The sequence below is a fragment of the Dicentrarchus labrax genome, unplaced genomic scaffold (genome assembly GCF_905237075.1).
Source record: "Dicentrarchus labrax unplaced genomic scaffold, dlabrax2021, whole genome shotgun sequence".
Classification (NCBI taxonomy): Eukaryota; Metazoa; Chordata; class Actinopteri; family Moronidae; genus Dicentrarchus; species Dicentrarchus labrax.
Window position 1 is genome coordinate 15,989,793 of NW_026136708.1, and position 15,288 is coordinate 16,005,080.

General features: G+C 40.2%; 1 protein-coding gene across 2 annotated transcripts in view; it reads right to left on the reverse strand.

Moving 5' to 3' along the window:
• Positions 1-14,103, reverse strand: part of ezrb (ezrin b) — a 36,091-nt gene extending 21,988 nt beyond the window's left edge. Inside the window, exons 1-3 of one of the 2 annotated variants that reach the window (XM_051408575.1) lie at positions 14,000-14,103; positions 10,641-10,760; positions 3,857-3,940 (exon numbers count right to left, since the gene is read on the reverse strand). In XM_051408575.1, coding sequence (XP_051264535.1) covers positions 3,857-3,940; positions 10,641-10,652 — 96 coding nt within the window. In that variant the 5' untranslated portion in view covers positions 10,653-10,760; positions 14,000-14,103. Of the gene's footprint in view, positions 1-3,856; positions 3,941-10,640; positions 10,861-13,999 lie in introns of those variants that run through there. The other variant, XM_051408574.1, reaches the window with a different exon arrangement.
• Positions 14,104-15,288: the final 1,185 nt, after the last annotated feature.

Below are 15,288 nucleotides of genomic sequence, written 5' to 3' on the forward strand. Positions count from 1 at the left end.
AAATAATACTGAAAATAATACAGTTCATTAGAGGAGGATTAAATCTTGAATCAGGGGACACAGGTTTAGTAAACTGACATCGCAGCATGTTGGTTTGGCAGCTTCGGCTTTGACTTTAATGGGTTGCTAGGTCGCTCCAATGAACATTTTAAGTAAAATTACAGAAAACAAAACACTTAAAACTCTGAAATTCTGCAGTGTTCACCAAGTTGAATTTAAAACTTTTTAAGGCCTTTTTAAAACCACATAGAATGCAATTCAATACCTTTTGGGTTTTTTTGTCTTTCCAGCAGTTAAAAATAATGATTTAATTGATTAAGCTGTAGCAACCTGGACCCAAACAAGTGTTCCATGGATCAATGAATTAACCTATTAACAGCCAGCACCCACATACACTAACAGTTCAAACTAATATTATATACAGTAGGCCAGGCCTTTTTTGAGGAAACTGAATCATACTCTGCTCTCTCTACTCTGCAGTTGCTTGCAAAATATCTGGTGATTGTATTAACCCATAGATCTGTATCAATTTAACAGAGCAGCCAAACTCCTTTTTGCAAGCTGTTATAAGCAGAAGCACAAGTCTAGTTCGTTCTGGCAATGATTACAAAACTGTAAACTCAGTGAAACATTTGCAGTCAGGTTGATGAAGCTAAACTTTTACAATTTCTGTCAACTTCTTAAGAGCTTCAGATTTGTTTTAGGTTGAACAGTGCAGTTGTGGTTTACAGTATATGTACTGGTAGCCAGTAACAATTAGCATGACTTAAGTCTGCAGCCTCATCTTACAGCGATCTGACAGAGTGAAAGTTTCTCTGCTTGGTTTATAGGAGCTCGGGCCCTGTGGTGAGGGAGAGGAATGCCACAGGGCTGAAAAAGCATTACACACTGCATCCTTTGGGCTTAATAACGAGGCCGAGTCCTCCAGCGACTGAGGAGGGGAAGGGAGGGGTTCAACCAGTTGGGCCCCAAACAGGGACCAGCACAAAGACTGTTTCGTGGTGGGGAGTGGTGAGGGGGGCAGTAGGTACTAGCCCAAAGGAAATGGGTTTATTGCTGTCAAACCACGGATTAATTGTGACTTAACGGTACAGGGAGTATTACAAAGCCAGTATTTCAAAGCTAAATATCCAATAATATTTCTGCTACAGTCTCATATCAAACAAGAGCCATCATGCAACGTGTTCTCTCTCTTTACTTGGAACAGTTTGGCAGCAATTTCTGAGGCTTTTACAATGTGGGTTGGGTGTGTAAGTGAACTAGTTTCATATTTTGCTCCTGACACCTGTCAACCAGATTGTTCCGACTTGGATTCAGTTCAAGACATCGCTGAACTGTTTCAAATGTTGCCATGTTTTCACCTGTTTAACATCAATCCTCCTGCACACTGAGGATCGACATGGCTACCAGTACATCTACTGTAAACCGCAAATGCTGGGATTTTTCCAATTGTGGTTCAAGGCAAAATGAAACAACCGTGCGTTTTATGGAAGTGAAACTCTACATGGGTGTGTACGGGAGTGGCAGAAGTTTCTAAGAGCGAGTTTAAGAGTAGCATGACAGGGACTAAGGCTATGATCAGCACTGACCACACAGGCCACACCAGGCCTCACACTCTCCCTGGAAATGAGCTCACTGCTGTTACTCAGCATTTCCATAGAACCTGTTTAACACTCTGTGAGCGTACTCCTGTGTCTTAACGGCTGATTACTGCCAAAGCACCCATTTAAAACTAAATCAGGCTGCTGACAGACTTCAGGGACACGACCACCAAGGCTAAATGTCAGCCAAACTCTGAGAACGGCTGCTCAGACTTCAGACAAGGTGTGAGGCTTCATAGACCATTTCCCATGCTCAATTTTGGAAATTGTATCTTGCACTGAACTGTGTCTGATACTATCACAGGGACTGAGTGATTATCTGTGGCACACCCCTCTGAGAGCCATTCTAACAAGTAGGCGGGGGAATTCACCAACACCTATAAATAGAGAGATGTCAAAGGCGAAAAGGCCTTCCTTTAACAAAACCACACATTGGGTTTTAGAGCAGTATGCACAAGGGCATGTGGCATCAGTGAGACACATAATATACCAAATTCTGAATATGCTGTTATTCTAGTTGATTTTTAGGGATATTATGTCTGTATTCATCTTTGTATTCATTTTTCTTGTTTTACAAAAAAACAAACAAACAAAAACTCTACAGTGCTTTTGAGTTGAAGAGAGAATCCCCTGACACAGTCGGCTACACTCGCTATTGAAAAACTAGTTATACAGGAAGTGGCTAAAACAATGCTTTTCCTCCCCCAGTGCTGTCACAGAGCCTCAGAGGAGCTCACGCTAATGACATGTCATCTACATTTGGATTTTAGGTACTGAGCTTCACAATAGTATTGTATACGAGAGGAAAAGTCCTCCCTTAACAATTCTGTACTGTGCCACTTCTAGTTATTGCGTAACCACAGTCGCTGTAATGGACAAATATGAACCCACTAACTAACTTCAACATTTTATACACAGCTGGTGAAATACATTTGAGGTAAAATGATAGTGGCATTCATTTATGAAAAAAAAAAAAATTTAAATGTATTTTACTATAAAAGATTATTTTTCAGTAATTAATATTCGGTAAATAGATTAGCTTCAGTCCATGATCACACAAATGTCCTATGTTAAGGAGCTACCATTGCAAGAGGAAATTCTCTCTGGTCCCAATATTGTGGCCACACCTTTCACTCTGCTATGAGACTGTAACTTCCTCACAGACTTTATCCATGACTGCTATTTAATCATTTGTTTAATGAATGCCTCTAGTTCTCTTTGTCTGCTTAATGCAATTGTTCAAGACAGGAAACCATTTATAATAATCCCTGAACCTCAGCGGGAAGACAGAGACTGATAAAACGGACACTTGAAGCCAAAAGCTCCTGTAATCTCAGTCTGTAGGAGATAACTTTTCAGACCTGGATGTAATGAATGGAAAGAGCTTTGGAGGGATGATAATGAGGGCAGACACTTTCTCCTAACACAGATCTCTCTCAGTGATGTCAAGCCAGTTAGCTTAAAGGAAAAAGTTCAACATTTCGGGAAATTTGCTTCCTTGCCGAGAGTTAAATGATACGATAGATACCACTCTTCTGTGCATTAAATATTTAGCTGGATCCAGCAGCTGATTAGCTTAATTTAGCATTAAGACTCGAAACAAGGGGGAAACAACTAGCCTGGCTCAGTGAAAAGCTAACTAAATCCACCTAACAGCACCTCTGAAGCTCACTAATTACCACGTTATATCATTTAATCCATACAAAAAAAACAGGTAGCAAAAAAAGACAGTGGCCGACTTAAGTTCGAGGCTATTTCTTGGCAGGGATAAGTTACTTCCTGGAGTCTCTGCTCAATGCCACACAGTTGTTCCCAGCAGAGAAATAGTATATAACAATTTTCTTTTTTTGTAGGGATTACACAAATTACACTTGTTAATTAGCAAGCTTTAGAGGTGCTGGTAGGCAGATTTTGTTACCTTTGGACAGAGCCAGGATAGCGGTTTCCCCATTTCCAGTCTTTGTGCTAAGCTAAGCTAACAGACTTCTGGCTCTAGCTTCATATTTATCATACAGACAAGTGGTATTGAAACTGTCATCTACAAATTACTTATTGTGTATGTACTGTTTATGTATATCTGTTTTCATCAGCACCACAAGACCATGACGGGCCCACTTATTGATCTTTTCTATAAATAAAAAGACCCAATTCCAAATTGTTTATCATTTCCACATCGTTTTGTTTCCAAAACCTTTTAAAAGTGATATTGACAACATATTTATGCATCAACACTGATGCACTGATATGCACTGTACCTGGTCAAACAGCTGCTTGCCGGTGGTGCTGGGCTGGATGGCAAACTCCAGCTCAGCGTCCATAGTGATGACGCGAACATTGACCTGTGGAAAAACATGAGAAAACAAGAGTTCAAAAGCTGACCCGGAGCAACAGAGAGGCTCTCATAGGTGAGGACCAAACCGTTGTAAAGTGTGCTAAACTGCAGTGCTCTGCTTTGGTGTGTGTGTGTTTGGTAAGGGGGTGTATTTGCAGAGTAAACACACAGGGTGCTGTGTTTATCTCTGCTTTCTCAGAGTCAAACAGGCTGATTAAGGGAATTCTTCTGTAAAATCTATGGTGTTTTTGGTAAGAATATTCAATGAAAGCTCTAAGTTCTGATCATAAGGAACTACGAGTATTAAGAAGTAGCATATCTAACACTAATTCCACTCATAATGAACCAAGCTGATAAGAGACACCGTGGATGTTATTCTGAATGATAGACTAAAATATGGCAGCTACTTCAGTCATTCAGTCCCATTCACAGAAGAAAAAATAAGGCATGTCTTTCAGTTCTCTAGTTAATGATTGATCAGAAGGGCCTGTGCATACAAAAAGAGGTGGTCCATCTAACTGAAACCTGCTTGATGAACAGTGAATTTTAATGTCCACTCACAGGGATCCACCCCAGTGATTAATGTGCAATTTCAAAACCATTACAAATAGCATGACTGGTGAGCTGCACAGAATAATGAGGACTGACGTCAACCATGTCCCATAATGGAGAGAAACAATATTCTGTATTGTAGGTTTGGTTAGATCAGCAAAGGCCATGCAACAATGCACAAATATTTACAATAGCTGCTTTGAGGTAATGCACATGCAGACTTTCTTTTCTGTGGGTATAATGTCAAATGTCTCTGGTATTTGCGTGGGGTTATGAAAAGACACAGACCCTCAAAGTATTGACTGAACTTATTAATGCTCAGTGAAAACGCTACAAAGAGGTGGACACAGAGTGGAGACAGAAAGCCCGCTAACAGAGCCTCTCAGTGACATCTTTCATCTCCAGCCCATTGTGAGTAGCTCCGAGCCTCAGCAGTGAACAAATTCAGTGACGCCCACTGGAAAAGGGATGTCTGGGCTGCAGCAGTGACTCTATGGTGACTCAGAGCTCCACCGACTCCTATGAAGCTACACAGGCTGAGCAACTAACTGACAGGCTTAAATCCTACAGAGAAGGCAAATCCAATCACGGCATTGGATGAAAGCGCCTCACCACAGTTCAGGATATTGTAAGAACACAGTAGTCTAGACAGTGGATATTCAAGGATGACCCACTTTTCATCTGCTGCTTTCAAGTGAGGTTAGCAGAGTTGACTCAGGATCTGTGGCAAGGAAAACTTTTCTTTACCAAAAAAATTGAAGTGGTGAAGGACTCAAAACCACATAGAGTTTGTAGCTCTGCCACATGTGCATTTTACAATTTGAAACTTTTGGAGTCAACTGTCCAACAGGGCGACCAGCTAAAAGGCAGGGGAAGGAGGGGAAACACTGCATTTACTTTACACAGCAAAACAAAGATCCCCTTTCAGCTGCAGTGCCCCAGCAGTGCTTCGCTATCATCATCTACATTCTAGTGGAGCCGATTCCCAAAAACTACCACAAAACTGCAGCAGAAGTGATCCCAAATGGCTCTAATAGGCGATATTTTGAGACTTCCCTTGTTTAAAAGTGATTTTATGATTTACAAGCAGCAGCTCTGACTTCTGTGACGCTTTCTCTCAACATCACAGTCTTTATTTACAACAGTTACAGATGGAGCACCTAAAAAAACACACCCTAACCATCAGAGAATGGAATATGTGAATGTGCGGAGCAGAAGCCAATAGAAAACCACTGAGTGAGTGATATCTGATCTGAAAGTAAGTCCTCCAACGGTAACTCACAATAAACTTAGGCCATTCAGAGCGGTAAAGAAAACATGACACATATGCTAAAAATATACCGGGCGAAGACCCAGAGTTCCACAATGAGCAACTTTAGTCAGAGGAAAGTACAGACGTCCATATTAACCATATAAAGCCCTGCTTCACAGGTCATTACAGAAATAACTGACTCAATACTCTTAGCTGCAGGAGCAAGTCTAACTACACAACTAACTACAGTGACACAGATCATGTGCACATTTTCACACTCTTAGTGGAAGGTACACAGCTTTGGTAACCAAGGAACAACAACAAGTAACAAGAGCTCTATGGTAACGCAGAGGATGCAGTACAAAAAGTTGATTACAGTATTGACGACTGAAAAGTTGCAATGAAGAACATAAACTTATCAGATTTCTTGGTTCTTACTTTGAAATACTGTTTTTTGTACATTTAGAGGAATAGTTTGTCATTCTGAGAATCAGCTCATACACACAGTCAGATGAGAAGATTGGTACCACTCTCGTGTGTGTACAGTAAATACTTTATGTAGCTACAGCCAGCAGCTTAGCATATAGACTGGAAACAGGTAGCGTGGCATACATAACAAAAACCCACCTTTTAGAACCTCTGAAGCTTATTAATTATCACGTTGTATCTCATTTGTTAAATTTGTACATTTTAAGCACACATTTTACGAGGGATTATATATATATATATAACGTATTAATGAGTGAGTTTGAGAGGAGCTAATTAAGTTTTAGAGCCTTTATGCTAAAGCTAAGCTAACAGTCCCCTGGCCCTAGCTACAAATTTACCAAACAGACGTGAGAGTAAATATGTAGCTAAAACAAACTAGAACACAGTATTCTATGCAAAAGACAGACAGTGTGTCTTATTAACCCTTCTGGCTCACAGTCTGTCCAATATATCACAGATCTACCACCCTGAAATAATCCACAGAACTACAAAGGTCACATTTACAGCCAGAGTTTAGACAATTAATTTTTATTTGATTTAACAATAAGTAAATTAACTATTCTGTAAACTAATAAATCAACCCATTCCTCAAGAATACTAAAATATTTCCTCGTTCTAACCCTCTAAAGTATAAGGACACGCCATCCTTTCCTGCCTTATACAATCATAAACTGCCCTTCCTTCAGACTGCTCAGTGGTGAGGTTAAGGAGCCGCTCTGGGTCAAGTTAAAGAAATGAGGTGGTCAACACCTCAGTAGTTAAACTGTGAATAGGTCGCACTGCATTCTTCGGTGAGGACCATTCAATATTTAACCCCTCTGCATAGTCTACATGGCTTTACAAGACCCTTTGGCAATGGGAGTCACCATGGGGATTGCTCTGAAATGGTCTGGGAGTAATAGGCCATTAACGACTGCTAGTACTTGAGTGTAGAGCAGTTGTACGGATCAAAGAGAGGACTTGTAACCATTTTTGGTTTCGTGAATCAGGCCTGGAGGGCGTTCCGGGGCATGATTGAGTTATCAATTATTTAAAAGGAACAAACACTAACAATGGCACTGGACATGAAAAGGAAACACCCATCCATGTTGATCGTGGCCACGCCTTGTACGGTTTGTGTCACCGTGCCGTGATCGAGAGGAAACAGGATTCTGGGAGAGCCAAGGAGGACTATCATTTACTTCTGGCAATGTGTCACTCAGATAAGTGCAACATGAGTCACACAGACACCAATACAGGAGCCTTCACTAGTCCTCAAATCTGGTCCAACATCCTACCGCTGAGCTGGTCCTAAGTTAGAAAAAAAATGAGTTTCTCTTTTCCCAACACACGACGTTGGAATGTCTGATATGATGCCAGGTATCCAAGCTGAAATAATTCAGACTGCCTGTAGGTTTCTGAGCCAGTTAGGATCAGATTTAAGGCAAGTTAGCACTTTTATCCTCTTTGATCTTTGCTTTTTTCCGGGACTACGGTTACTTTACAATTCAATTCCTAGACTTTTGTATCATATAACAGTTAGCAGTGAAGAGAGACACTAACGGTCGGGAGAAAGAGGGGCAAGAGGATGCTATGATATGTTCAGTTCATTATCTGGCAGGTATATCACAACCAAAACTGTTTTGACTCACAACACGTGCTTTGCTGATACAGTATTGTCATTTTTGGTGCATTTACCCAAATTATTCTTACATGTTGTACATGTCAAAATGAAAGAAAGAAGAATTTCCTGCAAGTTTAATGACAATTTAGTTCAAATTATACAGATTTGAAGGATTCTTATGACTGATTTTTGCTTCTTTGGCATTCAAATTATTTATTGATCAATTAACAAAAGGTGCCTGATGTCAGGTGGCATCAAAAATGAACATTACCATGATATTGTATATCACTATTCCAACTTATATATCATGCTTTACAAATGGGTAGGCAATTAACAACTAGAGCTAGAATTATTTGATTAATGAATCAGTCAATTAACAGAAACTGAATCATCAACTATTCTGATAATAGTCTATCAATCGTTACAGCAGTTTTATAACCAGAAATGCCAAATAATTGCTGTTTTTCTTCATCATATGACAGTAAAGTGAATATCTTTGGGTTTTGGACCATTTATTGGAAAAAAGAAGCAAACTGAAGTCATCACCGTGGGCTCAGAGAACCTGTAAGTGGCTTTTTGTCACACTTTTTTAACACTGTATAGACTAAACAATCAATGGATTAATTGATAAAATAATCTGTACATGAAGCCATAAATTAAACAGCTCGTATGTAACAGAAGGCTCATCTGACCGTAGCTTTTGGGTGCCATCACCCTGCCTCCCGCACTACATTTCTGGCTACAGGCTTCAGCCACTGACACTCTTCAAACTAGTAATCTAATTACACACTTTCCACAGAGCTCAAAATATAAACCCTTATTTACATATCCTGCCAGTGCACAAAGTGTGCCTCGACATTTGCTGGATTAACTCCAGAGCACGAAGCTTTCTGAAGGAAACTGCATCAAAAAAGAAAAGAAAAAAGGAATAACTTCATTAAAGCAGACTTAGTGTCATATTGATATTTTTCTTGCTATGTTGCAGAAGGGCCGGCTCAGTCACGAGGCATTGACAGCAAACCAGAAGATAAAAATAAAACCCAAGGCTTGTGTTCTCGTCTTTGTATCATGGAAAAGAAAACAGTCTGACATTATCGTCCAAAAAGGCTGTTTTGTGGCATCTGGACTCGCTGTGGTGCTGCTATCAGACAGTAATGATGTCATTTCCACGGCGACGCTCATGACAACCGTGAGGCCATTACAAACAAACCGACAACACACTTTATGACACTGACCGGGGCTTTTCAGTCACTGTCATCACAATACGCTGCCCTGTTCAACCTGTCTCTGTCTGGAAGTTTATGTCCTTTTTCACTAAAATCTTTCCAACTCTGATCCTCTTTTACGTAAGTTATTTATTAGACTTTAGTAATTGTATGTTTTAGGCAACTCTGGACTTTCTTTTCTACTTTTTAAATAAAGAACAGAGGACAGGGCAACATTTTGTTCTCTTTTAAATATGTTTTACTCGTATGTACGTCTAACAAATGTCCATCACATGTTGCTTAATACTGTAAAACAAATATAATAATATTATAATGCTCGATAATTCCAGACAGTGAGCTTAGGGAGGGACGTTTGCCATGTGCGAATGCAGAGTATGTAATAGTTGGGGTGGGGCACCGCGAGTCAGGAGCAACTGGATGCAAAAAACCTGTTCAAATATTTAGAACAGCTTCATCAAATACTGCTTTTTGGGCCTTTTTAGTTCTGCTTCTCTGATGATTAAAAGTCACCGGTACTGTAAATACTGTAAGTCACTGTGCGATGACTATGGGAACATTAAGTGGGAAGCAAACCCCCAATTTTCAACCTAGAAAAATAATAACTTCACAAGACCCAGAGAGAACCTTGTATTCATCTCAACCTCCCGAGGATATAAACAGGACATTTTCCACCACCCCCACTTTGTTTATAATGTTGCACAAGTGCACAAGCATGACAGAGAACGATTTTCAAAAAGATATAGATCCTGTGATTATGTCCACCCACGCTGTGAGCAAGCTTTAAAAAAAATCAAACACTTTGCTTTGCACTGTAGTTGTCTTGAACATCAGTCTCAAAAAGGTTCTTGTTCCTAGCGTTGGAGAGCAAAGTGGATGATGCTTACTCACATATGGGACACCCCCACAGGATATGAGAAGAGCATGTGATTTGAGCGGCATTCCCCTTTAACACAGACCCTACTTATATTTTAAGTTTTTATGACATAATTCAAATTCAGCCCAGTGATAGTGGAATAAAAAAGGGGTATTGTTCTGGTTGTGATTTAGTCCTTAAAAGTTTATTTCTTGTTTAGTTTAAACCCACATTTATTTATTTTTCTTGGTGTCTGACTCATTCACTGAGAGTTTAAAAGCAATAAATACATGTAATTAAATGTTTCACAGTGATCACTCCAGCTGGAAGTGGAGGAAACTACTCTGACAGCATCACTTTAACACTGGAAATCTGCCACTGTGATGTGATTTAATAGAAAAACAGAAAACATTAACTATCATCTAACCTCAGTAAATCCAATTTAAATCCCTGTTAAACCAAGAACCACCCAATGAATATAATGTAATAAAGCACTAGCGTTAGCTCCAGTATACCACTGTATCACATATTTAACAGTAAGTACTGTTAATTAAATATAAATTTAGTATTTTAATGTAAGAAAAGATGATAAATTACACCTAAATTGGAGAGTTTAACCCTCCATTGACGCTACCTGTCATGTTTGAGTTCAGCCCTGACTGCCTATAAAGTAGTGACACAACAAACAAGAGACTTAAAACATGAATAAACAAAATCAATAACGTTACTCACCGCTTTCGGCATGTTTCTGTCCTTTCTTCCAAGCTCTGTGCGAGGAGCCCCTTAAATGAGAAAATAAAGAGTTTCCACAGTAGATACTACTGCTCCGTTGTTGCTCCTCTCTGAGTCGACCTGAAGAGAGAGACAAGAGAAAGAGGAGAAACGAGTTTCAGCCACTTCGGCGTTACTTAAACCCCCGGCGGAGAGCAGCTCGGCACTCCTGCAGGCGACAGTCATCAGGATGAATCACCGCGGAGCTAACAAAGCTAACGGCAGCAGGCGAGCACGGCGCAGGGAGCCAAGCGACACGGACTTCAAAATAAGAGCACGTCGAGGAAGCGTTTTTACAATAAGAACCATCATTAGGAACCGAGCACTAACAAGTGCAAGGAGCCTATTGTTTCTCTAGGAATTATTATTATACCTCTGGGACTTCGACCGCATATTTGGCCCCCGCAACATGCTCTAAATGGCATGAACATTTGCACAAAATTCAAACGTAGCTAAAATACCGATATGACATTGTCCCCGTGCACGGGCGCCGCCAAAGGTCTAAGCCACGCCCCCCGGAATCAGCCCCCAAGACACGTAAGGCCCACATGTACGAAAATTGGTACGCATGTGTATCATGATAAAAGAAGCAGAAAAGCCTCTTGGACCCATGCCCCAAAACCCACAGGAAGTCCGCCATTTCAATTTTTAATTTTCATCATTTTGTGGTCATTTTGACTTTTTGGGCTTGTATTTGAACGAACTCCTCTTAGGGAATTTATCTGATCTGCTTCAAAATTGGTCAGTACAGTCAAAACATGGTGCTGAATGAACGCTGTTGAATTTGTAACTGTACGTTGAAGGGCGTGTCCGTGGCGTGCCGTCAAAGTTGGCCATTTTGAAGAATGCCACACTGTGATGACATTTTTGGCATTTCAGGACTTCTATTTTAACTAACTCCTCCTACAGGTTTTACTGGATCTACTTCAGAATTGGTCAGTGCAGTCAGTTTTCTTCGTCCAACATTGTGCCCGTGGCGTCCTGTGGCATCCAATTTCAAACCTTAGCCATGAAAGAGGGATTCGTAATAACTTCTGCGTACATGATCCGACTGCAACAAAACTTCACACGTTCGATAAGAGTCCCGCCCTGAACACGTCTATGTGATAATATTCGGTAACAGTTAGAGCGCCACCTAGCGGTAACAGGAAGTATTACGTTTTATACTTTCATGTTCTTCTCCTAGCAGGATGATCAGATCCAGCTGAAATTTACTTATGAAATGCAAAACACATTGTTGATAATATGAGATGACTGCGGTGAGGGGGCGTGTCTGTGGTGGGAAATTTTGATGTACCGCCACAAAACACGAATTTGCTATAACTTGAGTGTACATTGTCCAATCGGCTCCAAACTTCACATGTCTGATAAGAGTCCCGCCCTGAACATATAGTGATAGTGCCACCTAGTGGCAACAGGAAGTAAGCACTGCGTGGCGATTTTGAGCTGATTTACGTGAGATTTTCATGTCGTGGTCCGCAGGTTGTTACGACGGCACGTGACGCGGCCGCAGCACGCCCCATGTTGCGTGGAGTGCGAGGTCCCGTCCATCGCTGCTTGCAGCTTTAATTTTGTATTTTAACCTTAATATAAACATTTTCAACAGGAAGGAAACAGTGGCACTCCATCCCAATAACTCTGTGACTGAAACTAGGGCTTAAAAACACAATAGTTGATAATAACAGTCGCTAATAGACTGATAGTGACTAATATACAGAAGCTAATGGGCATCTTAATAAACAATCAATATTGTGATTATTTTGAAAGATGTGTGCGATTGACGATTATGAAAAAAAATAAAATTAATCAAATTATGATTTTGTGATATTTTGGGGTGTGTACCAAACAAACCTGTTTTCTTAAATCCTGAACAAGATTTGTAGACCGGGGAAGTTCTGCAGCACTACAGTACTACATTATAATGCTGTTTGTTACACATTTTACCATAAAACAATAAAGCTCTTACGATTTGCATATTGCTTGTTACTGTTGTTGTTTATGTTTACATAATGTATATTTTGTTGAGCTTATTGTCTTGTTTATTTATGCTATTCTGTGTATGAACATTAAGACATGTTTTTGTCATATATGAGTTGATAAATTTAATATGGATTTAGTCTATAAAATCTGAATGTAGTGGGGGAAAAAATCAAACAATTCTCAGAGCCCTTGATGACAGTTTCAAGTGTATTGTTTTGTTTAACTGTCCAAAACCATAAAAATACTCAATTTACAATAATATTTAACAGAGAAAAGTAGCAAATCCTCACAATTATTGGCAATTTATGCTCGATATATGACATGATTAAGTTTTCAGTGACTGATTAATCGATTAATCTACAAACGAACAAAAATAGTTTGATCACAGACAATACTTTTGAGTTCAACTGATGAAATGTATCATTAAAGACCTAATGTATATTTCTCTGATTAAATAATTCTGTTAAAACATCAAATATTCAATTTTTTTTTATTTAATATTTAAACTTTATATTCCAAAACCCAACCCTTATTGCAGCTTTACTCTAAATCATTTTATTCTGAAATGTAACACCGGAAGTTCTGCATTTCTCCTTCTACCTTGACCCAGTTGAATCATCCAGGCAGGGTAAATATGGTAACTCAACGTGCCTCACCCACTAACGTTAACTAACTATGATAAAGTTATAGTCCCCACCCTGCTCTGTCTTAACCTTTTTTATTTTTTATTTTGACGACATAAATCACCAACAAACCCACACCCTGAATCCGGATCCACGGAGGCCATTTACACCAGTATCTGTACATCGGGATCAGCTCTGTATCGCTTTAAGAAACAAATGTTGCCTTTCCCTACAGATAAGCATCAATGCACAGACTCACGCATGTAACCTCTTAAAAAGGTTGTTACAGTGTTAGAAAATGAAACAAACCGAGGGTATATTTCCACGGAAGGTGTTCCGGGCTGTGTTGTGAGTGAAGCGGGTACACACCCACAAAGACAGGGAAACAGATCCAAGCCCAGCAAACGAGAAAATCCACCTCTTTGATCAGCGACACAGGGCAAATATGTCATCATGAAAACACATCTTAAAAAACTGTTTTATCAATGTCCCCCCCCTTTTTTTGTGTGTGTGCAGGAGCTTGATCCGTGCTGCAGTCAACCACATCCTCACTATAATCCCACTGACACCTGTTGGGAGATTTGCCTCCTTTGTGCAGCAGAAAAAGTGCGCAAAATGAAAAGAGAAGTGTGTTTAAAGTAGAGCTCGGAGCTCGCTGTGCCTGCAAAGGGAAGGAGGGGTGTTTCAGTCAGTGGTCCGCTCATTCGGGGGTCTTACCGGAGCTGATGGGGGTGTTTTTGGAGATGATGGTTGTTCAGCGGTCGCAGGTTTCCCCCTCCCTCTGTTCACCCAGGCGCAATATGGCGCTCATCCATCCCAACTGTGGCGCCGGGCCGATTCCTAGTTCCTGCTGTCGCAAGCCAGGGATCGGGGACCATTAGGGGACTCTAAGGGTGTGGGGGGGGGGTCCCCACGCAAAACCAAAGACAGTTTCTCGATTACTTCAGGGACTTTTCTTACGTTTCCCCCCCCCCACCTACACTGAGGTAGTTAAAACCACAACAATCAGAGTATTAGGTTTGAGGGTCGTTGGCATGGAAACGGAGAGACTTGCATCCCCATTAGAGGATGAGGTTCAGGGGCCCATGAAATCCAGATTTATGTGAACATACTGTACTGTACAGTGGTCTAATTAAAGGCTGGGACTAATCTCTGGTAATGAACTTGTTCTCTCTGCGCATCTGTCACTTTAATGATCATTAATGATGGGTTGATTGGTGGTTTCGACGTCATCATTTACTAAATGCAACAGTCCCAATTATATACTTTTACTATATAAAATAATTGGCTCATATTTAATCCAAACTCAAAAACTTGTAGCAAAAAAATCCTTTCAATTGTCTTATTTGTTATATTTTTATAGCTAGAAATTAATAACATTGCTGTAATCGATAAATTAAATGAATTGGAGTGCTATTATATCATTAATGTGTTTATCATTTTATTTTTTTAATGTATTTCCTGAGTTTCACAGATAATTAGTGGCAGACTATGACCTGACAGACACACACAGTACATATACAATAACACAAATAGGCCTGTGGGGGACGTACCATCTATATCTCCTCAGTAAAATCACACAGTATTATGTATGTCTATAAATCACACCTTTAAATCTAACATTAAAGTATTTCCTATCAGCAAACACTCAATTCTGTTTGCTGTTGTACTAAAAATAAAAGAAAAGCTTTTATTAGTGTAAGTCACTTTAACTGAGATAACCACATTAATGAGGATACAATTATTTGCGCAGTGACTTTTAATACAATCTGTGACTCTGGATCAGTTGATTTTAAAGCTCATCTATCAGCTGTGTGTCACCTGTCCCCCCCCTGATCACTGATGCAGCACAGCACAAAGTTTCCTGTCACTCTGTGGCTCTCAGGAGGGGGAAGTGCGCGTCATCTGCCCTGCTGTGAGGGAGGAGGCGTCACAGGGTGCGCCGACCAATGGGGTGCGGCGGATTAAAATAGAGCCGTATATATCGGAGGTTAGACCTACCTCGC